The following is a 27,981-nucleotide window of genomic DNA, read 5'->3' as shown; positions in this document are numbered from 1 at the left end:
CTGCCACTGTATCTTTTCCCCTTATGTTTTTTCTATTTTACAACACGACATAAAAAGATAACAGGCCTTAGCACCTCACATACTTCATATAAAAGCTTCACTTACAATGGCAGATGCATTTACATATTCACATAAAGAGTTCCACATTTTGTCAAAGTGTATTAGAAAAGTCAGGAGCTGAATATGCCCACAGTGTCTTTCCTGATACCACCACTAGGGGTCACCAAAAAGTGAGATTTAAATTGTGTAAATGTGTACTACACAGCCTCTTTACAGCCACACTTTGGGGCTGTTATACAGACATGTTTATAATGTAATGCACATTTTTAGGGTTTAATGAGTTTATGTGTTTTGTTTAAGATTATTCTGTAACTGGACCAGTGTCCTCTAAACAGAGCGGGGGAGGTGACCTTTCCAGTGAAGCCACATGGCAACAACTGCAGGTCATCTGGGCAATAAAATCAAGGCCTGCTGCCTCTTCAGAGTTCACTGTATGATTTCTATCACATCTGAGTTTCACCAGCTCTGCCTCATCAGTTTAATCGCTGTCTTTTATTTTTAAATGGACTGTGTAAATGAAAATAGCTGCAAAGGCTCTTGTACAGTAAGAATCAGGGGTATCACTGTGACGAGGAGGACAGGCTGTTATAAATAGCCTGACTGCTGCCCACAAGTGTTGAGCCAAGGAGGACAGGCTGTCTCCAGAAACCTAAAAAGGTCTCATAAGGCTTTCAGTTTGGCTTTCATAAGGCTTTTTCAATTATCTCAGAATGTCTTTCTGGCTCTTGGCTGAATGAATATTTGTGAAATGTAAAGGTGAGGTGGCTCTTATTAATCTTGTTAGAGGAGGAAATCAGTCTTCCAGACACTAAAGAGGAGACTGGCAAGATGCCACTTTAACATTGATTTAAGGACTTCCAAAATGAGTTACTGTTGTGTGAAAACAATATTTCATTTTAGAAATCCAGCCTCCATACGCATTTAAAAGACATTTAAGATGTTCTTAAATAAAAGTCTAAAAAAAGAAACCCTACATTTGATAAATGCAGCAGATGAAATGTACCTCTAAATAATTCAATAAAATTACAGGTACTGATGCACACTCTTCATCTCCAAAGTGCAGAATGAGAACAAAATTTGGGGGTAAATGCTATATATAGTCTTAAGTGCGTCCATACATGGGGTGGAAGGGGAACAGCATTCCTCCAGTGACAGGGTAATATTTTTGTTGCCATCAGCAAGTGCTTCCCAAGCGGCATCAGGCTGGTCTTCCACCGCTTTGCGCTGTTTTAATCTCTTGGGGTAAGCCAATTTTCTTAATATTCTATCACAAGTGGGCTGATTTTATTGGAGAAACCTTTTGCAAAATGAGATTCAGAGTAGGAGGGGAGGTTATCAAGTGTGGGATAGTTGAAATGTGTTTGCATAATGAATGGCTTTAGATAATCTGTCCCCTGTGTGGGGAAACAGCAGCAGCCTGTTGTAATCTCCCTGAGCAGTACTTCCTTACATACCAGGGCATTAAGAGGTTGCTGACCCTCTTTCCCTAATTTGTATCAGCTTAAAAAGCTCAGGTAAATATATTTTTGTGTTGAAATAATTGATTATACAGAATGGAATTAGCCTGAAGTTTGGATTTGACAGCTGGTTTAGAAGTTCATCTTGCTCACTTTTAAAGAGCCTGTACTTTCTGATCAATCTCATTTCCTGCATGATGGTTTTAATTAAATTGTGAGAGGGCTGTGCACTGCTGGTAATGACTATTTCCCTCATTTCTCCAATCATGGAATAGGCAGACTGCTGCAAGCTATTCATAGCTGAGCTGTGTTAGGTTGTAAGGTGAAACATTTGAAGTGCTGAGCTCTGGTGTATGTTGGAACTGTCCTGATGCCTCCTTAATGTTGGACTTTAACAACTCTTCCTTTGAGATTAATATGATTTCATGATATTTATGTTTGCTTTAAATATCAGTGTTTTAACAATGCCACTTTATTCTGTACAATATAATATAACCACAGACATAATTCTTGAAATTATTCTTGTACTAAGGTATGATTGCAACGAAGAAACACTGTGGATGCTTTCAGTATCAGTTAACCTGCATATTGTATATCTAATGACAGCACATAGGGAATTCATAATGGCTGCAGTAACAATAGTGGTTAAGGGACTGACTTGTTTGCTGTCACGGCTAACACATGTTTGGTCTCCCCCTCCCCCCTGGTGCTCGTGGCCAGGTCTCCTTGAAGTGTTCCAGTCATGGCTTCCACAGTCACACCTTGGTTTAAGAGGAAGCGTTCGAGCCAAGTCAAAACTGACTATGCTTTTGCTCATCACACATCACAGTGTGTGTGTGCTGCCAAGCAGCAGACAGCAGTAAGGTATGAAGGTGGAATTCACGTGCTACTTCTGAAAAGCACAGCTCGTGCTGCTTTGCCAGGTAGAGCAACAGTTACGCATACAGCCGCTGCTGACAGGTGGTCTTCATATTCATGCTACATAGTAGGCGTCTGCTTCCTGTAGCTGGCTGTCCATTTGTCCGTGGATGCCAGATTTAAAGCTGTGCAAGGCAGATTTTAATAATCTAATCAGCCCATTACAAAGTGATGAAGACTAATGATGACTGCAACAGTGCCCAGTCTCCAGTTATTGAGATCATGTAAATTCATGTTCAATTTGATTTAAATGAGCAGGGAATCGAAATTCAGGTCAAAACAGTCTCCTAATCAGTGGCCAGCGAGCTCCTCCATCCACAAAACAGTTAGACCTATCAATATTCTGCTTTTTACCTTTATTTTTGCCACATCATCACATTCTAGATCATTTATTAAACGTGTGCGCATTCACTATCATTCTAGGGGGCACTAAAACCGTACAGCAAATTCTTGCTACAAATTAAAAGCACATTCATAATCTTTGGTGAAATTAATATTCAAATATTCCAGATACTGGTCACATTTCATACACGTAGCATGTAGTATATAGTTTTAACCGTTGAATATTTATAGCATTTTTTGTTATTTTGTTGCATCAGTATTTGACGTGAAAAGTAAACATTAGTGCCATGTTCACTGTTGTAATGCACAACATTAAAGGGTGGCTTTGGTATTTTTAAACCTGGACCTTATTTTTCCATGTTTTTGTGTCTAAGTGACTGATAGGAACGATTTTTGAATTGGTCCAGTATTTAGCCAGAGCGCTGCAGCCAGCAGCGGCAGAACAGGCTGCAATGTAACCACTGTGGGAATGTGTGCACTGTCTATTCAGGTCCAATAAAAGTGCTTGGTTTTTCCACTGACAGGCTCAGATTGTTATTTTAAATGTCTGACGACTTTATGGAAAGGATCCCAGAAACAGCTCTGAAACTGCATCGCCAAACCCACCAGGCTCACCGCCACATTTGTACATCTAACTGGGTAACTAAAGGGTTCATTTCAACCAAACCAAGAGTTGATTATTGGTGGATTAGTAGAAAGACAAACCAGAACATTATTTTATTTTATTTTGTTCCTGTTGACGTCAAATTAAATGTGTTTTGAAATGATAAAATTACTGTTTATTGAAACGGAATCTGGTTGGTTTGACATTTTCCAAGCTGTTTCTGGTTAAACAAAAATGATCTTACTCACTAACAAAAAGGCCTATCTCTGTAGGGATCCTTTGCATAACATGATCGGTTACTTGTAATAACAATCTGAACCTGTCAGTGGCAAACACTTGCGAAGCACTTTTAGTGGACGCAAGTTAAGTGCGAACATGCCTCCAGTGGTTACATCGCAGCCTGTTTCTCCGTGGCCAGCTGCAGGACTCTCACACAATGCTGGACCAATTTAGAAAATTGTTGTTCCCATTAGTCAATTAGACAAATAGTCTAGTTACAAAATAGTGGAGTTACCATTTAATGTTGCGCGTTGCCAAAGTTAACATGACATGAGGAAAGATGGACATATGAGCAGATGTATATTAACATGCAACAAAGCCTACCGGCTAGAATCAAACCGACAACGTTGCGGTTTTGTGGCATGCACTGGAACTGTTCGGCTGCCAGGGAGCTCTGGTGGCATCTGTAAATTGTAAATCTCACATATAGTAAAGGCAGACTTACTGGTATTACATATTTGTGTTTCTAGATGTAAAAAAGGTCTAAAATATGTTGGTACCATTGCCCTTTACTGCCAACTGGAGTCATCAGTTTGTTACGTTGCCTCAGGCCATGATTGTTTCTGAGTTGGGAAGCTCATCGTTAGCAGGCAAATACATTCATCTCTCTGTGCAATGCTATTCGTTCCTCTGTCTACTGTTGATTTAGTTTGAGATGAAAGATGACACATGTTCAATCTAAAGTCACTCAGGAAGGCACCTGAAAACATTGCGTATCCAATGCAGATGCCGGATAGCTTGGAAGAGATGAAGACCTGCCAAAACCAAACAAGTGAAAAATGTTGCAGCATTAAAAAATGTGTGATGTGTGTTGGCAATCTTGGCAGTGTTTTTAAACTGGTTACCAGTGAGTCTTTTTTTTTCCCTGTGTGGTTCAGCAGCTTTGGAGCTACAGCCCGGGACAGGGCGACAGATAACGCTTGTGCTACTGATACTCTGCAGTTTTTGGCTGGTTTTATTATTACAATCATGACAGACATTTGTATTTTACTAGATTGCTGTGGAATACTTTTTAAAAGCATTGCACCCTACCTTGCTCTTAATCCAACCCTGCTGTATAACATTCACATGCTGAACTTAATACAGAAGTTGAAGGCTGCCCTGGCTTCGTTGTCACTAGTGATGAGAACACAACATAAAACTGCCACTACAAGCCAAGTTCAGATCACCATAGAAATCTGCTGTCTTGTCATGTAGCCCCTTCCTTACTGTATGTCAGAGGCTGCACGCCACTCCCCTGAACCTGACCTACATCTGAGGCCACTGGTCAGAGCTGCAGATACTGATATCACTGCTGACCAAATTTCTCAAGAAGTTTCCCATGAGAGAGTTTAACATGGAGGGCTGAGTGTTTTATACAGGACATGTCCGTTTTCTCTCAGTTTGATCAACCATGTAAAAGTCTTCTTTAAAAATAGTTCCTGGATGTCATCTTTGTCCATGTCCCTGATGCTTATTTGTGGAATTCTCTTCATGTGTGTCAGACACTATGGCAGCAAGTCTTTATAATAGCTTGTCATTAAGGGGAATTTTTAAAATGTACCTTTTAGATTGCTATTTTGAGCAAATGTTGAGTTTTTGTATAAGTATTTTGTATTTGTATTTAGGATACTTTACAGGTAGTATAAGATTGGATTATATTGGCAATGCAAAGGAGAGAAGTGGATCTTCAACAACACGTAGAGGAGAATGAGTCACAAGTATAGTCCAGAAGTTTAATATAGATTCTCACTGTATTCTGTCCATCCATATTGAAGAAAATAAAAACATGATATTACAGACAAGGAGGCTTTCATTTAGAATTTGACACTATTTTGTACTAATTACCTCAAACTCAAGAAGAAACTTCAGGTGGATCACTGGAGATTTTAACACAGCGACCTGCTTCTGCAAAACTAAACCCAAAAGTCCACCATGGTGGAACTTCCTATTTACTGCCTGTTGTTATAATGTAATGACTGACATCTTCCTGACAGGAAATCAAGCTCTAAATCGGTGAGCCAGGTGCAGTCCCAGGCCACAGAGGCTATGGCGGAACCAGCCTATACCATACCGGTGTTCCGGCAGAGGTAAGTTCCTATTGGCTGCTGTCATATGTCAGGGTTATTTTAGGTGTAAGGTAATACTGAACCACAGTCTCTACTGGCTGACCCCAGTCAAGACAGCACATTTCTTCAGTGTTACTAGCTGTTAATTTTTAAATAAAGATTATTTGGATTGCTGAATGTTGATTTAAGAGTTGTAGAGCTCATAGTAATCTATGAGATATATTAAATGAACTCTGTTGGGCTGAAGTACTGGTGCTGCACCACTAGGATGGGAAATACACAAAAGTAATTCTGGGAAATACTTTGTCTTGATATAGAGAATAGCCGTTGTTTGATTATACTTCTAAGAGTTCATTGCACGTAACTAGAAATCCTCAGAGGTTGAATTTAATCGACAGATATACTGTATTCCTCCAATTCTGCCTCAGAGATCCTTCATTACTTCTAATTGTTAGATGTAGATGGAAAGTGCCATGGAGATTAGATCAAAGGGCCCAATATGAATTATTTTAGTACCCGTAAAAGACTCTTAAAAACTTTTGCATTTTTCAACTTGGACCCTATTTTCCCATGCTTTGTGTCCAAGTGACGAATGGGAACAACAGTTTTTGAAATTCGTTAGGTATTGTGTGAGAGCGCTGCAGCTAGCGGTTGCAAAGTAGACTGCAACGTAACCACTCAGGGGATGTTTGCACCATCAATGTACATCACCTAAAAGTGCTTGTTTTCCCCACTTACAGGCTCAGATTTTTATTATATGTTTCTGACAAAAAAATAAAACATTTATTTTTACCTTTTGCTCGTTCCAGTCTTTGCTTTATTGTGTCTCGCCAAGACAATATCTACCCAAGTAGAAGTCTTGTTTTGAGATCTCGTGACTTGTTGCAGGAAGACAATAACAAACAGACCGGATCAATCGTGAGGTTAAAAAAAAAGAAAAAGAAAAAGGGGGTTTATTTCTCTGTATGGTTCTTTTCATAATGTTGTCAGACACTTACAATAACAATCTGTCAGTGGTAAAAACAAGCACTTTGTCGACATACATTGACGGTGCGATATTGCACCCGAGTGCATCTGTTTCATGGCTGATGGCTGCAGCACTCTTTCTCAATACTGGACTAATTTAAAAAATTGCTGTTCCTATTAATCACTTAGAACCTCTTAACACCTGGTATTAATGTCTTAAGTAACCCGATTACAAGTGGTCAGCGCTAAATACAAGTATAACAACCACAACGTTGCATTGTTATCTGATCCCTCAAACCACTTACTAAGATGGTCCGGGATGCATTTGATCACACATCTTTTGGAGTGTAAACACCAATGCTTTCTGATGCATTCCCAACTAACATTACATCATCAGTGCAAGATGTAGAGGTTGTTTTGGTGACAGTGCGCTAACACTTAATAACTTAATCATTTTATGTTGACTTGAATTGAGTGTTCCAAGACCATCCATTGTTTTACCTCATGCAGGGAAACGTTGAATTCTGCTGACAGTGATATCTCCGGCAAACTGCTAACATAACTAGCAAGTGCGATAGCAATCTTGCTAGTGTGCAGCTAACATGAGTACGGATGTAATAACTTGTGTGTGGGACCATTTGGCCCTCTAGCGCAAGTGATGTAGGCAATAATGAAATCTGATCACAATTGGTCAGCTGGAGGCACACGAAAGACACAGGTGTGAACAGCGATGACTCTCGCCTGCCCACTTGTGTTCGAATCACCGAAACGCAGGTTAATACCAGGTATAAAAAGGCTCTTGGACACAAAACATGGGGACATAGGGTAAAGGTTGAAATATGCCAAAGTTTTCCTTGAAGTAAAGTTTCAAGTTTCAAGTTTGTCACATATGTGTTTTAATGTTTAGAACTTATTCACCATCAAGACTGTATTAAACTAAAAGTCTAACCTGTGTTTGACACCCAGTGATACAAAAATGATGACTCATATATTTGGAGTTGGTTCCTAGTTGGTTCCTCAATAGTGGGTCAATTTAAGCTGTGTTTTGATAGGACTGCTGAAGAGGGAACTGAGGAGTACCAGCGAGTGAGCACGAATGTTGGGAAAGGACTGACTGTTATTCAGGAGGAGCTCCACAGGATGAGGATTGCCACCAAGGCCCAAGTGGATAGTCTCAATATCCAGAGAGAGGTAAGGAGCTATGAGGTATTTCATTATTTTTATCATTTATAGTCTATATGGAACCAAATAATAAACTTAATCTGCAAAACTGGCTGATAGATTTCATGAGCTGAGTTATCAGAGCAGATGTTTATCAGTGATTTGGATTCACTACCCCTAGCACAGCATTTCAGTAGTCAAATGACACATATTGAATCATTTCATTATTGCTTAGGCCTACTAAACATTTTATATCGCCCATATGCAGATGACACTCACCTGTACATTAATCTTGTACAGATTACTGGTTCGTGTTGACACTCTGTCTCAATGCTCTGATTAGATTAATGATTGGATATATCAAAATGTCTTCCAGTTTAAAAGGTATAAAATTGACATAACAGTATTGGTTGCTAATTGATACAAAAAATAGTGATTGTTTGTTCCCCCTATAAAACTCTTAAAATATGCAGCTAGAACGAACACTCAGTGGATCTGAGGTTTGCATATGATCTTTGACTACCTTTAAATGTAAGCATCACATTTTGGTTTCCAGTTGCTTGTAATGTTGTAATTTTCATGTCTTTATTTAGTTTTACTGCTTTTTTTCTGTTTCCAAAATTCTGTTAAAAGCTAAAATTGGAATCAAGTTTTTTGCCATATGTTTTCACATAGAAGGAATTTGCTCTGATGTTTTGGTGCGTAACAATAAATGTGTTAAGAGAAAATAAAAGATAAAAGCAAGTAACACTGTAACAGCCAAGAAACATAAATTAAATAGCAAAATTACAAGACAAATATGAAGAAAATATTTTAAAAAGTATATGTACAATATATCTGTTTTTAAGGACGCGCTGTACAGTTTCGTGCCAAAATGTGCAGATCCATAATTTTCTGCATATTCAATATATACAGTAGCTCAGCTGTCTTTAGTGTCTCATTTACTGAGGTATGTAGTGAAAAATTAACTAACCGACCAGGCACCATGAAAGCTAATGTATCATTAAATGAAGTGAACATGTTACCAGTAGCAGAGTGTGGAATATATTTTTTTTAATCACAGATTTAAATACAGTAACAACACAATATATTAATGCATAACATTATGAAATACAGTGAAATTCCCACTGTGTATGAGAGTTGCTATATAAGTAAATGTGTCTTGCCCTGCTTCATCTTGCATTAAAAAGACAGGCGGATGATGTGTCAGTTAAAAACTGTTGTTGACTGCAGGACTAACTGCTGCCTGTTGACCTCACCTCTTTCATCCAACTGGTCCAGGCAGATTTTAGATTTGTTGATGATGTCACCTGGGAAATGCTGATGATAAGATATTGTCACAGAAGGGTTCTATATTAATGTCGCCTGTGTATTTATCATGTATGGTCAACACCCTTAAAGCAAGCCCCAGTCACAGTCTAATTTCTAATTCATGATTGAGTGCAAAGGCATTGTAGGGAAAACTAAGCCACTGTGATTCACACATTCACTTAATGCAATGTACTCTCTCCAGGTTAGGGAAATGATGTACAAGAGGGTGGATTTGTTAGAGGATATTCCCAAGATGCCGGACTTCCTTGTTGCCCTGCGGCCCCACACCGTGTGGGTGAAGACTCCTGTCAAACTGTTCTGCACCGTGCAGGGAACCCCAAGGCCTGTTGTCAAATGGTCAGAATATTCACATCTCACAGGACTGGGTTTTAGATTTGACCTTATTTATGTCACAATAAACAAGGTCATGTTTAAAATGTGAACTATTTAAGCTAACAGCATCCATGTGTAATAGTGAAGCAGTAACACTCCATTTATAAGAGCTGTAGCTGATGACACTTTTAAGTATATAAACAATGAAACAGCCATCATGTACATGACTGAGCTACAAAACATCCCAAACAACATTTCCACTTAACTTAATTACTGTGTTGTTGTTTTTTACCATTTATGATGTTTTCCTCATTTGGTAGAAATATATATTTTGATAATTTAAGCTCTAGATTAGTTGTTTTATATTATGCACTGATAAAATACAGTATTGAGCTCCCCCAAGAGGTTTGTTAGCATTCCTTTAATCCTTGTAATACCTGTCTACAATGTTAAGTATCCCCTCCCAGTAGTCCTTGTTAATGTCTGCTGTTATTCAAAAACACAATTTATTTTATTGTCAGATGGTCCATCAGAGTGTTACATATCACCATGCACATTCTGATTTAACAAGTCACAGTGAGAGTGTGTACTGAACGTGTGGAAAAAACACTCACACACTGCTGGCTGTTTGCAGGTATAAAGGAGGCGAGCTAGTCAACCCACTGAATGCACCAGGGAAGTACAAGATTGAAGACAAGTATGGAGTCCACAGCTTGATCATTAGCAGGTACGGCACAAACACAACTCTGCACAGATGACACTGAATTTTCTGTAAAGCACATAACAGTTCTTTTATTTGAAGAGTTTCCAAAGATATGACAGTATTGAGTAAAAAGGTCAAAGGTCAAACAAATACCATCACTGGATGAACTTTTGTTGCATTAATAACATGCTATGATATGGTTTGGTTTCATGCTCAAGTAATATTGTAGTAAGAATTATTTGAAAAAGCTTAAAGCATGGCAAGTTTATTTATGTAGCACATTTCATACACGGAGGTGCTTTTCATAATGAAGTTTTAAAAAAGAGAAATAAAAGAATATAAAATATAATACCCAGAAAGTTAAAAAAAAAAAAAAAAAATCACAAATAAGAATAAAAAGTGTAAAATAAAATAAAATAAAAAGTTGAAAAACACAGATAGGAAGAATAAACAAGTATGAAATAAATTTAACAAGAAGTTAAAATGACTGATAAAAAGATAAGATAAGATAAAATACAGTTTAAAAAGGGTATGAAATAAAATAAAAAGTTTAGGAAGAATAAATGAGTAGGAAATAACATTTAAAAAAGTTAAATGCCATAAGAATAAAACAGTTTAAAATAAAATAAAAAGGCATAGGTTAGATGACTAAAAGAGTATAAATTAAAATAATGTTTAAAAAACACACATAAAAGGCAAAATAAAGGTGCAATTTTAGGTCAAATCTAATATTGCAATTTTAATTAAAAAAGCAAGTTCCACTTAAAGCTGCAGTTTTTATTGAAAAAAGAAAATGCCTCTCTTTTCTGCCTACCACACGCTGCAAGAAATGAGATGATGTCGTACACATGCAAGAAATCCTATCGCTGTAAAGGAAGAAAGGGTTTCAAACTCACACATGTACTGTCTTTACCTCTTGATGCCACTGAGCACAACAAGTACATCAACACTTAACCCCGTCTTGTACAGCTTTACAGCGCACAAAATGTATGAAACCTTGAAATGTGTAAAAAATAAAAGAAGCTATTGTACAAAGGGGAAAGCAAAGGGCTTAGAGTTCACTATTGCAGAGCTCAATAAAACCTCCTATACGACTCTTTAGTGTTTAATACTTAAGTGCTCTACGTTTACTTTTGATGCCAAACATTAACAGAAGGGTGGCTACAGAGAGAGGACTGTTAGATTGAGGGGAACTGTCCGGCCTGCTGGCCCATTCGTCATCCTCAAGACTCCTCAGCTGTTCGTGTCGAAGTGCTGACCTTTGCGTCATTCGAGCCATGAATTCCTCCCGCTGCTCTCTCCCTCTCTCTCTCTTTCTCTGAGGCATTGAATATCTCCGCCGCTCCGTCATTGCATTACAGGGTCAGCGAGGAGACTGTCATTTATGTCTTTATGAAAAATTAAGAATTTTCGCATTCAGAGTCCAAGTGAAAGGCTTTATTAGAGGAAGGGCACAGACTCTCCGAGTCCATGTCCCCCACAGCTGAGAATATGGATCGTCTTTTAAAATAGTCCGGTTCAGGGTGAAGGTCACATTTCTTCCTTCTATTCTCACCCACCCACTCGACTCTTTTGAAGCTGCTGCCTCAGTGCACCTTCTTTTCAATCTACTCCCAACATGTGAGGTCACTCTTCAATAGAGCCAGTACATTGTGTCTTGTAATCGGAAACATTGATTCGACGAGTTTGCAGCCGACCTTGAAGAGCCACAGTAGTGCTGTTGAGGAAAGAAAGAGTTTAACTGCTCCGTGTACAAATGTTTAACTCTGCATTACAGTGCCAAGGCTTTAGGATGGGCTCATTTTCAGCTGGTTTTAGTCACTCATGCTCAAATCCTTTTCGTCTGTTGAGTGAAATGTGGATATGCCACCCAGTAGTATTGCAAAATGTCCATCGGGGAAGGGAGGGACATGTTCTAACTCTTCAAAATCCTATTTCCACCCTCCAACTTTTACAGCGACAGTTTAGATCAGACTTTTTTTCCCTTTGATTTCACCTCTCTGACCATATCACTGCCTCCCCTGCCTCTGATTAGTGCTGGGACTCCTGGGTCCATATGTAGCCTAAGAGGGTGCAGGGCTGAGTAAAATCACTTCATCTACATTTTGATTCACAGGAGACAATGTGTAATTATAATAAATCATTATAATGGACTCATAAAAGACATTACAGTGGAACATCTATCAAATATAAGGCAGTAAAGTAAAGTCGTCAGCACCCGTCATGAAGTATTTATTGCTGCCTTCAAATAGAACTCATGAGCTTGTGGTTACAACATGGAAAGTCGTGCACAAGATCTGCTTGCCGGTCAAGTAAGTCGTGAGAGCACCGCTGCTAGGCAACAGCGACCGATGGCGTCTATAAGCCACCGAAGCTAATAATGGTCTCTGTTGACGATAATGTGTTGTTGCTAGGTTGATGAAATGTATTTAAATGCACAGTATTCATATGATTACAGTTTTTTAAGACTTCATAATTTAAAATTTATCCTTTTCATACTTTATTTAATCAGGAATCACATTGAGATCAAGATCCCATTTAAAAGTGAAATGCAAGTACAGAGTAAAAAATAAAATAAAAAATAAATAAAATGATAATGGGAATGACACAGAAATATAAGAATAAAATGCGCATTCTAAAATAACTTGGGTGTGGGTTTGAAAATCAATTAACAGGAATAAAATACATATACGTGTAGATATGTAAAAATATACATTTATATAGACAACTGCATGACCACTTATAAATTAATGCATTCTGAATTATACTTGGCATAGGCATAAACTAGAATAAAAATACAAACATATCATTATCACAACTAAAATAGACTGAACCTCCAACCAAATTTTTTAATCACCCTATCGATATCAGGGTGTCAAGTTTCAGTCTACTCTGTAAATTATTCCAGACAGTCGTGAGGACAGGTGTTATAACTATAATGTGTTAGACAAAGGAGTGATGATAAATAAGGTGGTAAATACATTTTGAAGTTGTCCTTTATAGATGATCTCATCTGACAGAATTATGACAGAAGACAAAAGGTATGAATCAGTTTGAACATATACGATGCTCCCAGCAGGTGACCTAGCAACGACTACCAACACTTTACAAATGTTAATCGGATTAGGAAAAAACAAAGGCCACTTAAGGGGAACTTAAGGGGAGAAGTGGAAAACAGTGACAATACGATGAGAAACAGATCTGGATCAAAAACCTCCATTTTCAGTCTGGAGGAGCAGAGTCAACTCATGTCAACATGTAAATGTTAAAGCGTTGTGTTAAACATGCATTGAGTCAGATGCAATAACAATATGTTGTGACAACTTCTACATGTTTTTTGCCACTATGTAGATTTGACCTAGAATTTAGAAAATAGTACCTTAAGTTAGCTAATGTTAGCTAGTAAGGTTAGCCTGACAGCAGTGCAGCCATCATCAGTGTTGAAATACAAAAGACAGCAGATTTACTCACCTGGCTAAAAGCAAGATGGTAGTTGATTCAGCTGATCCAGCCAATTTAAATTGAAATCATTATATAGTAATACTGAGCATATAAATAGTGACTTTTTAATGTGTAAAGCTATGGATACACATTCTGTATTTAATTGAATTACATTGTGACATGTTTCTATGCTGTCTGGTCCTGTAGGTGTGTTGTGAGAGATAGTGCTGAGTACAGCGCCGTGGCCACCAACTCACACGGCACGGCTACCAGCAAGGCTCTAGTTACTGTGAAGAGTAAGTCATTGTCTTATTCTGGCTCCGTACTATTATTATTATCATTACCGTACAGCACCATTATTCACATCTCATGTTTCTCCCTGTAATTATGATTTTATTTTCTTCACAGGAGCAACAGGAGCTGGGGAGCCCTCCTATCTTGGTTTAGGTGAGGGGAGAGAGGGGGCAGGAGCTGGGGTGTGGGGCGGGCGGGTCGTTGTTAATTTTGGTTGGAATCAGGCCCAGACACAACCAGTTCAATCACATGGGCCACAAATAGCAGAGCATGTGAGAAGCCTGATAAGTAGTGGAAAGTATTGTAAGAAGCTGTTGTCCTCTTCCAGGCACAGACAGAGTGAAAAACAAGAGGAACCTCACAGTAAATAGTTCAACCCTTGATGATTTAATTAAATTAGAAATGAAAAAAACATAAATATATTTGCCTAATATTTTAGTATTTAGGAAATTAAATCATGTTAAATTAAGCAAATTGTTTCCCCCACCATTAATATTCAGAAAGGCAGTCCATAATGTCTCCTACTGTGCCCAGTGATGGTCCAAATAGTGATCTGAAAATATGAAACACATTAATTAGATTCATGAGTCCAGATTTTTGTGCAATTTATACAAGCATTATTACGGTGCTCTCTTTTAGCCAGTCAGTGATATTTTAAGAGTGCCAGAACAAGGTGACTCAACACGTCGTTGCTTCCATTTTCCTTAAAATTCTGAAAGTTTTTGTACACCATGAAGTTTACAGGAATACTTTATGCCCCCAAATATCCATTTCTTTATCGATTACTTGTCACGTTGAATTCATCAAAAAAACTTTGTCTTTCTCATATGAACGATGAATCTAAAAATAGAGGAATACTCGATGAATTGAAGTAAAACATCTCTGTGTTTAACAACATTAAAACTATACAAAAACATCTGTTAACAAACTCTCACACATTTATCATTTGTTCACCGGTTGAACCGGAGGTGACCAGGGTGAGAGTAGTCTCTAACAATGTGTTTGCAGTGTAAAACTCTGCAGACAAAAACAGGCACATTAGAGGACACACAAAAAAGCACCAGACTGGAGAGTAAAGAGCCACTGTGCTCATGTGCGCCGCCATCTTGCAGAATAGGGAGCTGCTGGTCTACCATCGCCTTGATTAGTTCATTTGTTTGTGTTATTGTGTGACTTTCCTGAATAGGTGCTACCCACAACAAAGTCACACAATGACACAGACACACAAACTGATTGGGGGCAATGGTAGACCAGCAGCTCTCACAGTCAGCGAGGTAAAATGGCCATTTTTGTCAATGGAGTCTGGCTTTAAAGAGAGCATAGATAAGTTTCACTTTTAGTTTAGTGCCCCATTGGAAAGGCTGTCTGGTTGGGAAGTGCTGAGCATACAACTGGATAAACGAAACCTTGATTATACTGCACAGGGTGTGTGAGAGTATCGTTTTGCTGATTCCACAATTCTACGGGTCCTGGGATCCCTGGTATTCTTGGCTGGTTTTACAGATATTTGACATCTTCTGTATCATTTTGAGTTCTGCATCAACATTTTGGTCGCACATAATGTCCACCTCTTGGATACTCAACCCAAATAGACTGTGTTTCAAATGTTAAGCACTATTAACAGTCATGTTTCACTTCCTGCCTAGTGCCCCATATGAGCGAGATTCATGCCAGTAAGCTGGAGGTGAGCCTGCTCGATCGGTTCTTAGTGAGCTTTGGTGTGGAGGGCGGCTCCATCAGTCTGGTGTGTTCTATGGTGGTCATCCCCGACCTCCCCAACGTACCACCCCTCGCCCAGTGGTACAGAGATGGTAAGGGATTCATTCAGTCGTTCATTCAGGAGTGGAGCTGACACTTGCTCAAAGACACATCAGCATTGTCACTGGTTTTAATTTATTTGGATTTTATTGAGCTCAGTTTTGCTTGTTCCAGTATATTCCTTTGTAATTTATATTTCATCTGCATTTTATTCTTAGTTTATATATCTGTTTATTTTTATTGTTCCTCCTTAGCTTCCTCAGCTGGTTGTGTGCTAACTGTGTATTTTGGTCACTCTTCACTGTGACTTTCATCTCGTCTGCTGACAGATAAACTGCTGAAATCAAGTAAGCTGGTGGAGATGTCTGTGGGTGGAGGCTCGGCCCGTCTGACGCTGCCTCACCTGGCCAAGGATGACGAGGGACTCTACACTCTCCGCATCTTTACCAAGGACGGCACCAGCGAGCACAGCGCCTACCTGTTTGTTTCTGGTAGGATGCTTGACTCTGCATCATGTGGCATTTTAACATCATTAAATCATCATCACATGGGGTCACATTTTCTTGGAAATCTATTGGATTGCTTTTCCGCAAAAAGGGATATTTAGAACACATGACAGGAATAAAAAGAGGAACTGCAAAGCGGCTATTGATAGTCACCATGACTGAAAAAATGCTGTTTATCAGGTTGTTTTCTTTATTGTTAATCTGAGAAATGTATTAATTTGGCTCATGGTGGAGCAAATATTCAGATCTTTTACTGAGGTAAAAGCGTGGAAATAACAGCGTGGAAATACTCTGTAACAAGTAAAAGAGCTGAATTAAAATTTTTACTCCAAGAAAAGAACAAAGTATTGGCTTTCAAGTATACTCAAAGTCCCAAAAGTAAAAGTACTCATCGTGCAGAATGGCCAATTTCAAAATGACATATGTCATATTATTGAATTATAATTATCGATGCATCACTTAAATGCTGCAGTTGGTAAAGATGGAGATAATTTTAACTGTCTACAGGGAAGCTTTCCGTCCGGGGATCAATAAAATATTATCTTAAAGGGATAGTGCACCCAAAAAATTCAGCCATTATCTACTCACCCATATGCCGAGGGAGGCTCAGGTGAAGTTTTAGAGTCCTCACAACACTTGCGGAGATCCAGGGGGAGGGGGGGGTAGCAACACAACTCCACCTAATGGAGGCTTATGGCGCCCCAGATTCAAACGTCCAAAAACACATGCCTCAACTGCCTCTCTGTGCACCGCACACTTGTGAACGTGGCTAAAAACTGAGTTCAAATGACGTTTTTCCAAACAGCTTTTTATGTCGGGGCTTCAGGACACTTGGATCACTACGGACGAGCAGTATGGAGATATTTTGTGGTTTCAGTTATGTGTTTTTGGACGTTTGAATCTGGGGCGCCGTCAGCCTCCATTAGGTGGAGTTGTGTTGCTACCTCCTCTCCCCTTGGATCTCCGCAAGTGTTGTGAGGACTCTAAAACTTCACCTGAGCCTCCTTCAGCATATGGGTGAGTAGATAATGGCTGAATTTTCATTTTTGGGTGCACTATCCCTTTAATCTGTCATGTACATCACAATTTTTTGTTAAATATATATTTTAATAATAATTCAAATCTGCAATTAACTAAAATTGTCAAATAAATGTAGTAAAAGTAAAAGGACAATATTCACCTCTGAGACGTAGTGGAGTAGTAAAATATAGTAGCATGAAATGGAAATACTCAAATACCTTAAAATTCTACTAAGTACATGACTTAAGGTGCTGAGTTACTTTTAACAACTGAATTTGGCCACTTCATTACAAGAGACAGTCTGTGTCTTTGTTGACGAACAGCTGGAGAGATAAATGGATGGATGGATAAATACCAGTAGTTAAAGTTTTAGGACTGAAGCCAAATGTCAAACCTTAATAAATGTCACATCAGTTGTACACAGCATGTAATAGACTCGGTTAAAGTTCAACCACTTCCCACCGAACCTGATCCCAGGATGTGCCCCAACATGACAGAATAGTTTTCCTTATATCTGGTCTGCCGCCCATTAATTAGTGAGCGCTTCAGTCAGGATATCTGCAGCTCCCACAGTAATTGCTATACGGTATTTGGTTTAAGTTTGGATGCAAATTAAAGGAGGTATGTATAATTATTATAATTGACAAGCACACACCCAAATGCAAAGACTAGATTTAAGCGACTCTGAAGGAGAAGAACGTATAGCACATGAAAAAATTTTCTTCACCTCCTGAAAGCTGTTTCCTTCCACTGAAGGAAGGAAGGTTGAGGCTGGGGGTGTGGTTATTGAGCTTAATCATTTTTTTCATAATTACATTTGAGTTTTGGTCTTACCTGTCTGTCTATCTATCTATCTTCACCTCTTCCTGTCTTCTATTATCCCTCCTACATCCCTTCTAACCTCACGTTCTTGCTCCCTAGATGCTGCCCCCCCTGTGGCCGGGGCCCCTGGTGCACCGATGAGCGTGAAGGCATATGACATCAACTCAGACTATGTCCTGGTCGCCTGGAAACCCCCCAACACCGTCATGGAGCCGGCAATCACCGGATACTTTGTGGATCGGTCAGTCTGCACCCTGAAAACTCTTCAGCCTTGCTTTTTATAGCACAGCACACTAACATGAATACAGTCAAATAACACCGCTGGTAATGCCAAGGAAACTATTAAAAGTATGATATGATGTCATAGTTTTTATTTAAAGCTGCACTGATCGATATTTTTCATATTAACTATAGATCAAATGTGAAATGGGTTGCTTAAAGAGAATTATTCTCACCAGCTCTGCAGCTCTAAAGAGCCTCTCAGCCTCTTTTAGCTCATTGTTTCACTGTATAGTTCGATTTTTCAATTAATCGAACAGTAAATTGACAGAATAATCTCTGGTTACAGCTTCAAGACATTTAAAGACATAATGAACATGGACAATTTTCCCTGTTTCTTTGACATTTCATAGATTAAATGAAGAAATGATTGACAGATTTATCAGTATTTGTTTATTTTTTTAGATGATTTTTATCTCAGACTTTTTGTTTTCAACCTATTGTGAAGAATTAATACAGATTTATCTAAGAAGCATTAAAGTTTAATGTATTTTATTTACCATTTACTTTTATTATTGTTGGATTTGAATGTGTTGGCTTGTGTGTTTTTAAAAAAGCCTCTGAAAATTAAAATTGTCATTATCAGAAAAAACAGGTTTATTGCAAAGTAGGTTTTTTTATGCCAGAGGTGTTGTGTTTTCACGTTGTCCTTCCATCCGTCTCATCTTTGTGAGCGAGATATCTCAAGAACGTCTTTAGGTAATTCCTTCAAATTTAGTAACCAAATATCCAGTTGGACTTATTAGATTTTGGTCATCAAAGGTCAAGGTCATCGTGACCTCACAAAACATGTTAGTGGCCATGACTCAATAATTCATATGCTAGATATCACAAAATTCTGCACAAATGTCTTAAAGGATAAAATAATGAAGTGGTGACAGTTTATATCTAAAAGGTCAAAGGTCACCCTCACTGTGACATCATCATGTTGTGTATAAAACACAAAAAAATTCTGGCCATTATTCAGCATCCTATCTCAGGAACAGAAGGGGAGACATTTGATCAGATACTGAATCGGTGACTCTAATCTTTGGTGCCCATCTTGAAGCTGCTTCTTTGCAGCAATGTCCACAGCCTGTTAGAAACACTGTCAAATATCATGGCCTCGTATCACTCTGGAGAGACATGGATGTAAACTGTAACTGCGACTTGACTGGCTCACAGAGGCATACAGCTGTGATTCGGTAATTCTAGTTTTACATTTTGGTGCATGATGGTCACAATAAACATAGCAAGAGAGGAGAAAAGAAAAAACAAGTACTGCAAAAGTCAGGAATCATAAATATAAAATGAATGAATGAAAAACATGTAGAGTATATCTCTTTTTAAATAAAAACAGCTGTACAGAGTTTAAAACAAAGCGTGAAATGTCCAAGATATTGACTAAGGAATGTGCACGGCATAAAAATATGTGCAGTGTGTAAAAACACTAATCATACTTTTAATATTTACATTTAATTATTATATAAAGAGTTTGAGTCATGTAGTAGGTTAGAAGGTCTTGGAACTACAGTTTTGTGGATGTACCCTAAATGTGCACTAGATTTTTAAGGAACAATTGTGAATTCTGGTCACTTTACACAGTGACAAGTAAAAAAAAATCCAACTTCATTGTATTAAGAACATGAAAATGATTTAATTTCCTGCCGATGTCCTCTCTGTGTAGGTGTGAGTGTGGTAGCGACACCTGGGTCCAGTGCAACGATGCCCCAGTGAAGGTTTGTAAATACCCGGTGCACGGCCTGAAAGTGGGCCACTCCTACCACTTCCGGGTCCGAGCCGTGAACAGCGCCGGCATCAGCAGGCCGTCCCGCAAGTCTGACAAAGTGACCGCCCTCGACCCCGCCGAGAGCGAGAGGCTGCAAGGTACCGAGGAAGGTAAATACAGAATACGCACAGACGGGGTACGACTGTTTCCTAACAGGTCTGTTGTTGTCGTCTCCTGCAACAGTGATAAAAATCGAAGGAAAATACGACATAGTGATCAAGGATGATGACCTGGAAGGTACGGTAGAATACAAAGACTGGTCCCGGTTCAGAGATTTGCTTTTAATCCTTTCACACCACTTCATCATAACCTCACACAGATACTAACACCTGTCCCTCTTTGCAAACCTCATCAGCACCATCATAAACTTTACATTCAAATTTTAAAACTAGAATTGTACAGGAAATAAAAACGCAGTTTGATTTTTTTTTTAAAAGCAAATGTTATCCTTGTTCCTTTTCAAATTAACATCCCATCAATCACCTCATAGCTGATCATTACGGCTTGTTGCAGTGCATCACATAAACATAAATGTTTCAAACATTATAACAACAAATCAGCTTTTCTGGTTGATTAAGATTTCTCATCTTTCTCATTTAACAAATCATAAACGCCACATGAATCAAAATCTTATTATTCTGAAAATACATCACATTGGATTATTATCTTCAGATTTATTTCTTAGAGCAAGGTTTTAAATCTCGTATCAAAATTATGTGATTAAAATCCTGACATTGTTCTTATTTTGACTTAAGGTTGATGATGTCACAAGAAACATGGCACCTTTAAAACATTTTCAGCCACTAACCAAGACAGAATCCTGAGATTAACATCAAAATTTTGTGGGGTGTCGGTGGTTTAGTGGTTAGAGCAGGCGCCCCATGTACAGAGGATCTGTCCTCACTGCAGCGGCCCAGGGTCGATTCTGGCTTTCGGCCCTTTGCGTGTCACTCACTCTCTCTCTCTCTCCCCCATCACTCACTTAGCTGTCCTATCCATTAAGGGCCTAAAAGCCTGAAAAAATAATCATTAAAGAAAATAATTTTGTAATGAAGGTGTCAGAGATGATTTTTCTTTAATCTTAAATCATTTATATTTGTCAATCTTGTTCACATTGAATTCTGAGATATGAAATACTGATTTTTACAAAGTCAACCTCGCTCTTTTCCATATAGGTGTGACATAAATGTAGAATTCCTTTATTATATTTTTATTGTATCATATGTCAGTAAAAAAAATACTTTTCTACACACTAGACAAGCTTCTCTAAAATGTTAAAATCAATGATACTTAAACCAAAAGTATTTAAAAAGCCTCATCATCTACACGTTCACATCAAAACTAATCTGTCATCTGCTCTAACTTGTTGATTGTAATGCGTCACAGAACAAACCATCTCCCCGTCTCCTCCCTTTCTAACTGTTGTGGTGCCATCTTTGATTTAACTCCACCTCTTCCACTCATTCTTTAATCGTCTGAAGTGTTTTTTAAATGTTTTCCATTAAACCACGTAAAGTTTTTTTCTTCCTACTCCAACGTGTGTCGAGTGTCCCCTTCTCTACTTTAAAACAAACTTTTAACACAAACACTAAAAATTAAAAAAACATGTTGTCATTTTTCACATGAGGCTATTGTAGAAGTCCCACATGTTACTGTGAAGCCCTTAATTATTCCCAAACTTTAGGTCCGAAGAGTTTTAAAACGGCTCTTTTACAGAAATTTAAAACTCACATTATATCTGTGCCTGTAGGATTTAGGGTTTTTTTCCCGTTGCTTAATTAAATAATAATAATAAATAATTTCTCGTCTTTCTTTTTAAAAAGCTGAAAAAAGATGATTTGTTTTGCCAGCAAGCAACAGCTCTCCTGTGGCAATGGATATGTTGCACATGCACATAAAACAATCACTTTATCTTTGTTAAAATGCCAAGGACAGATGTTCCCAGCTAGTATAGAACTTAATTCAAATAATAACCAAAATTTTCACGGCTCAGCTTTTTAGAAAGACCAGAGAAAGAAACAGTAGAGCACACGTCATCTTAAATAGGACAGGATTTAAGCTCTTTATTGGAATTAGGAAAAGATGCTGCTGTCAGCCAACCAGGGATTTAAACTCCATTTATTAAAATAATATTATGATATACATTATTCAAAACACTAGTACAAATAAAACATAATGTGGGACTTCTGCAGCAGGTTCTGCTGTTTGAACTTTAGGCCTCAACACCGTTCACTCCCAATCTAGGCTACATAACGATCCCGGGGGAGCCCACCGATGTTCATGCATCGGAGATTTACAAATCGTATGTCGTGCTGAGCTGGAAGCCTCCCAGCCCTCGTGGACGGGCGCCGCTGTGGTACGTCATCGAGAAGGTGTGTGGCCATCCGTTTCTATCAGTGTAGCCCACTGTTAAGCTCTGTACTAAAGTGAAGAGATAAAGAAGACATTAACCTCTTAAACTTACAGCTTTCCTTATCAGTTCCCTTAACTTTGTTGAAATTTTAATTTAATGTATCTTTTCCCAAACTGCATAACAGCATCACATGCAGCTCTGGTTGTCCCATCATATCAGTGAAGTGATATGATGTTAAATGTGGATGAAACTTTCAAACCCCAGATTACTTATTCTTTATCAAATGGGGATATTATACAAATCTTATGCATCATTTGATTCACACTTCCCCACAATTCATCCTGATAAACTGAACCTTTTGAGGTCTCCATTAGAAACACAAGTAGCAAGTGAGTGTTTAGAGATGGACGTACTGCTGAATCCATCAGAGTTTAAGAGGTTACATGTGTTGTTTATGCTCATGTTATATTATAAACAAATAAACATGAAAGCACTTAAAGCTCACCATGTGTCACTGTTGGGGCTCTACAAAATCAAAAATGGCCAAAAAAGTCGTCACATGAAGGTCACGTACAGTTTCACAAAGATAACTGACAATTAATCTTATGCTAGAAATTTAGAAAATAGGTAGATGGCACAAATGATACACCGGCAGGATCAGTAGTACCAGTCAGTATTGGTACAGATGTATTAGTATCTGCATAACTTCTTACAAATGTGCAAACATCATTATGTTTTTCTCTTTGCACATGTAATATATTTTTGTTGTATATGTCTTTAATTTGTAGTTTAGTTTTATTCTGGAGTAAAATGTCATTTTGAAAGTGCACCGTTGGTTTTGTTCTCGAAATCGCATACTAACGTACCGTGTACCACCTACTGTACTCACTCAGTATGTTCTGCATACTGCTGACTGAATTAAGGATTAAATTTGCCACTACCATCAGACTGTTCACACCAAATACTGAAGCAATATGTCTTCTATGCATCACATTGTTTTATCGATCATGACGTCACCAATCTGAGGTACTGCTGAATGAAAGCATTTTATTACAAATACGGTTGCAGCGATACCGGTTTCAAGGTATACAATGATATATAAGTTGACGGTTATCATACTGTGTACATTTGCTTATCTACAATATTTTTTAAAAATGCAATGGACGGAGAATCTCACCTTTATTTTAGTTATTTTTAAAGGTGAGACTTTTTACACACACTTCCATTAACAAAACGGTTTCAAGTTTCAATTATTGCACTACAACATTTGTTCGACAAACTATAACCCTACGTTTTCATTCTTTAAGGGTCATTTTGACTGATACTAAGATGTATTCTTAAATACTGCGATACAGTGAAATAATATTTTCTGAGACAGTTATCGTACAGTGAAAATCTCATACCATTGCAACCCTAATTACAAATGAAGATTAACATGTCTTCCACTCAGTTTGATATTTCCAGTATTATTTAAAGGCATATTAAAATGATTAAATATTTTAGTGTTAAGTATGTTTTCTACAGTTTGTATATATATATGTGAGTTCTCGTGTTTTTCACATCTGTTGCTGGCTCGTGTCAGAACCATCTGCACAGTTGGTTCACGTCTCATATTTAGACATTCTTGCTAATCCGAAATATATTTGTGCATTTCTCATGTACACAAAATCTACACACAATACAGTTGGAACTCTCTGCATACTCAATGTTGCATCATACTGAGTATGAATGGTATGACATGTGTGTTAGTTTGCGATTTTGAACAGAATTTGTCTTCAGTTTTTTTGTTCAGTCATTCATCTTGCCTCCTTATAGATCCTTATAACAACTCTTTAAATTCAGCCAAGTCTTAGGAATATTTGCCAAAAAATTCAGTGTGATTTAATGTCATTCTGACACACACACACTTTATGTCGTTGAGTTAATTTAGTCGGCCAAATAAAAACTAAACTGAGCCCCAACTATGCAACAACACATGACCTCTACCCTGTCAGCCCCACCTTGTGTTTTGTGCTACATTGATGAGGTTGTCGCAGATGGCTGTACCTTCTCACGCCCCCCCCCCCCTCCCCGACTCTCCCACAGTGCTTAGCAGGCACTGGAGCATGGCAGCGGATCAACACGGCAGTCGAACTGCACTCCCCTCGTTACCCGGTTTTTGATTTGCAAGACGGGCAAAAGTACCAGTTCCGAGTGTATTCGGTCAACATGCACGGTTCCAGCGAGGCGTCCGAACCCTCTGAGCCCATCCAAAAGGTGGATGAGGATGGTAAGGGCCGGGATCAGTGCAATGACCTTCACACACACTGTGATACAGCAAAGTACAATACACACAAATACACACACAAACACTGACGGATACATATTGATTTCTATTTTGAAGAAGAAAAGAGAGCTGATACTTTTATCTGTTATCTAATTATTTATTTATTTATTTATTTTAAGGTTGACAATGACATTTTAGTCCAAAGTTTTCTTGCCTCTCACTGTTGAACTTGTATATAATACACAAGGAAAGGAAAAAATGGGGTGACACATGAGGCACAAATGACTTGTCCAAAGTGTGTTACACAGATTTTATTTTTAAAACAGATAAACTGTGCTGCAGGATTCAACGTTTTATGTGTCAATAAGAGAAACAAACAAAATGTTTGAGACAAACCTTGATCCAAAGAGATAATTTAAAAAAATGAAAACAGATGATTCTTTTTGATTTCATGTTGGTCTATGTTTCAAATATATTTTGGGTTAGATGCTGTACTTATTTTGTTTTGTTTTTTTCACAACAGAATTTATTGACTAAAATCCATTTTTAAGGGATAAAATCTACAGTGAGCCGGAAAGAAATGTTGAAATTTTGGGTTGCTTTCAAGCGCAAAACTCGGTCCCAAAACTGGAGATATTAAGTGTCTTTCATAGAGCGTTACATATGATCTCACCCAGAATTAAGTCCTTTTTTCCCCCAGTAATATCTTTATTAATTTTCAAATCCCTTACTGTGGAAACAACTGTGTTCTCATCCAAAGACAGTTCACAGATTGTTGTATCCATGTCATGCTCTCATTGTTTGTGTATCAAACACAAAGACATAGTTTCCATGGAACATACCAGTACAATCAAGTATTAACAGGAGTTCAAATAATTCAACTGCAGAGGGCCACTACATTTACAACTCGCCTGCCAGTCTCATCACAATACTTTCTCCATATACTGTAAAAAGGGACTCCCAAATGATTTCAAGGAGCGATTGTTTCCCTTTGATAATGTGTATCTTTTCCAGAGGTGGAGTTATGGGTTACTCTTTAATCTAATTAATGAACTTTGGTGTAGCGGTCTTTTTCCAAAATTGAATCCTCTTAAGGATGGAACGCCTCTAAAACTGCTTTTTGGTATTTGTATAAACACCACAGGAGTTTTTAGGGAACATTCTGCACTGTAAACATGCATGAAGCTCTCACATTGACCTTTTGTTAAAAGTGAATTACTGTATGTTCCAGGTATTGAGCTGCCGCTGGGTATGTACAGTTTAATGGAAACACCTTTTTTAAAGCACTGTCTTCATGCTGCTGTAACATCACACATTAGTTAGCTCGTCCACTGTGTGTGTGTGTGTGTGTTCTAACCAGGAGCGATCGGTAGAGCGCACAGGAAAAATAATATGTGTACAGTACTTTGAACCAGGCTTTATCATATTTAAGATATTTTTTCTCCATTAAATGTGACCCATCTGATTCTTCTTGTAGTTCAGGTCAGATTTTGTCAGCTTGTATCTCTGCATTAATTGTTTTGCATTTATTATATGCCAGATACAATATGTGCCAAAATATAAAATGCATATAGTTGTATTTTCTTACTTTAAATACCTTTCTTTTCCCATAAAACTTTTCACTGATCTTCTTGAAGTCAAGGGTATATAGCAGGGATCCTCAAATTGCTTTGCCCATGGTAAACTTTTGCAAAATGAAAGGCGTCCAGGGGCCAATTAATAGACAAACATTCATAATATTTATCAGTATACAGTATGAAAGGCTTTTATTCAACCTTCCACCGTTTGCTGTCCACACTCATCTTTGCCAAGACGCTTTTTTGTCCACTGTGGCAGTCAGAGTCAATCAATTTATTTTCATTGTGAATTAGAAAATGATTAGTGGGCCACCTGGCACCCTGTCATGGGCTAGATTTTGCCCACAGGATGTAAATTGAGTATCACTGGTATACAGTATGTGAGGTTTTCAGCTAAAATTCTGTGGAGAGGCCCAGTTAAACCTCTCCTTACTCAAATCTCAGTCACATCCTTCGACTCAGATCCTCTCTAACTTCACATTGTTGTTTCACAGACCCAAAACTTACATAATGTTGTGTTTGTTCACAAAGTGACAGCTCACATTTTTATTGAAAAGGGCACCTTCCCAGTGTTGGTTGGTTCATGAGTAGCATTTTGTCTTTTTCCAGTTATAATTATTAGCAAATGATGTGAATCGGTACATTGCTGCCAGAAAGTGCAGCTGGTAAATGTTTGTCAGGTAAAGTCAAGCAATAAATTCCTGTGATTGAATGGGTCTGATGTGGTGTATCATCAATTTTTGCTTTATATCTGCATTCAGATGTTCCTGGATTTCTTCACTGTAGATGATAAATGTTTTGTTTTTTTGTAAATCCACATATAATTTAGAAATTTAACTCTTAAATATTGATCCATTTTTAACACATAAATGAAGGCAAAGAGCGTACCTCTAAATGAAACCATTAATGTTAAATATTGTATCATCACTAGTATCTGATAAAAACTTGTTTGCCCTCCTGAACAGGCGTCCCCTCTGCTCCCGGTAAGGTTACTGCCACCAGAAACACCAAGTCATCTGTGTTTGTGCAGTGGGAGCCTCCCAAACTTCTGAAAAACCTCATGGGGTACTACATCGATGGCCGTGTCGCTGGATCCAAGGAGTGGTTCCCCTGTAACCACAAACCCTTTAAATGCTCCAGGTGAGTGTTCAGGACTGACAAAGTCCTGCTGTGGCTCCAAAGTCAGGGAGGGTTTAAAGGATATTAGATCTCAAGACGTTAAATCCAGAATGGGGAAAAAAAACAAGAAACCAAGTCATGGCTCAGAGGTTTTCAAACACATCTACCTATTTTTCTATCATAAATATTTGCTGCATATCTCACATGGGTACAAGTGGCAATGAAGTGATTTGTGGCAGTGCTCTTTATTATTAATTATATTCAGCTTGACATAGCTTTTACATTCTTTGCAACTCTGCCGGTTTGAGCAAAAATCACATTATGTATTGAATATAAACTAGTCCATACCCATTGAGTACAGCATACCATACCATGACTTAGTCATACCACAAATTAGAAAAACATTGGTCCGCAGGGGGAGCCACAGCGATCGGTCCTGTTCTACATATCTACCAAGTTTAGTAAAAATCCATATGGCGGTTAGGCCTAGATAAGAAATGAGCTCTCTAGCGCCCCCATTTTGTTTGATGGGGTCAATAATGGAGGGGTCCCCTCAGATTATGTGTGGTCATATGCCTACAAAGTTGCGTTGTGAT

At 38.2% G+C, this 27,981-nt stretch overlaps 1 protein-coding gene across 2 annotated transcripts in view; it reads left to right on the top strand.

Annotated features, from left to right (window-relative positions):
- The first annotated feature begins 1,208 nt into the window (after positions 1-1,208).
- The window catches only part of myom2a (myomesin 2a), a 47,423-nt gene continuing 20,650 nt past the window's right edge, over positions 1,209-27,981 (top strand). Inside the window, exons 1-15 of one of the 2 annotated variants that reach the window (XM_050043317.1) lie at positions 1,209-1,302; positions 5,637-5,729; positions 7,727-7,865; positions 9,349-9,503; positions 10,114-10,206; positions 13,831-13,919; positions 14,032-14,070; positions 15,564-15,728; positions 16,005-16,166; positions 18,123-18,264; positions 19,969-20,168; positions 20,254-20,307; positions 22,315-22,442; positions 24,509-24,692; positions 27,232-27,406. In XM_050043317.1, coding sequence (XP_049899274.1) covers positions 5,689-5,729; positions 7,727-7,865; positions 9,349-9,503; positions 10,114-10,206; positions 13,831-13,919; positions 14,032-14,070; positions 15,564-15,728; positions 16,005-16,166; positions 18,123-18,264; positions 19,969-20,168; positions 20,254-20,307; positions 22,315-22,442; positions 24,509-24,692; positions 27,232-27,406 — 1,766 coding nt within the window. In that variant the 5' untranslated portion in view covers positions 1,209-1,302; positions 5,637-5,688. Of the gene's footprint in view, positions 1,303-5,636; positions 5,730-7,726; positions 7,866-9,348; positions 9,504-10,113; positions 10,207-13,830; positions 13,920-14,031; positions 14,071-15,563; positions 15,729-16,004; positions 16,167-18,122; positions 18,265-19,968; positions 20,181-20,253; positions 20,308-22,314; positions 22,443-24,508; positions 24,693-27,231; positions 27,407-27,981 lie in introns of both variants that reach the window. The other variant, XM_050043318.1, reaches the window with a different exon arrangement.

Source organism: Epinephelus moara, chromosome 5 (genome assembly GCF_006386435.1).
Source record: "Epinephelus moara isolate mb chromosome 5, YSFRI_EMoa_1.0, whole genome shotgun sequence".
NCBI classification, from domain to species: domain Eukaryota; kingdom Metazoa; phylum Chordata; class Actinopteri; order Perciformes; family Serranidae; genus Epinephelus; species Epinephelus moara.
Note: the sequence above shows the minus strand (reverse complement) of the source record. Positions and strands in the feature narration are given on the sequence as shown.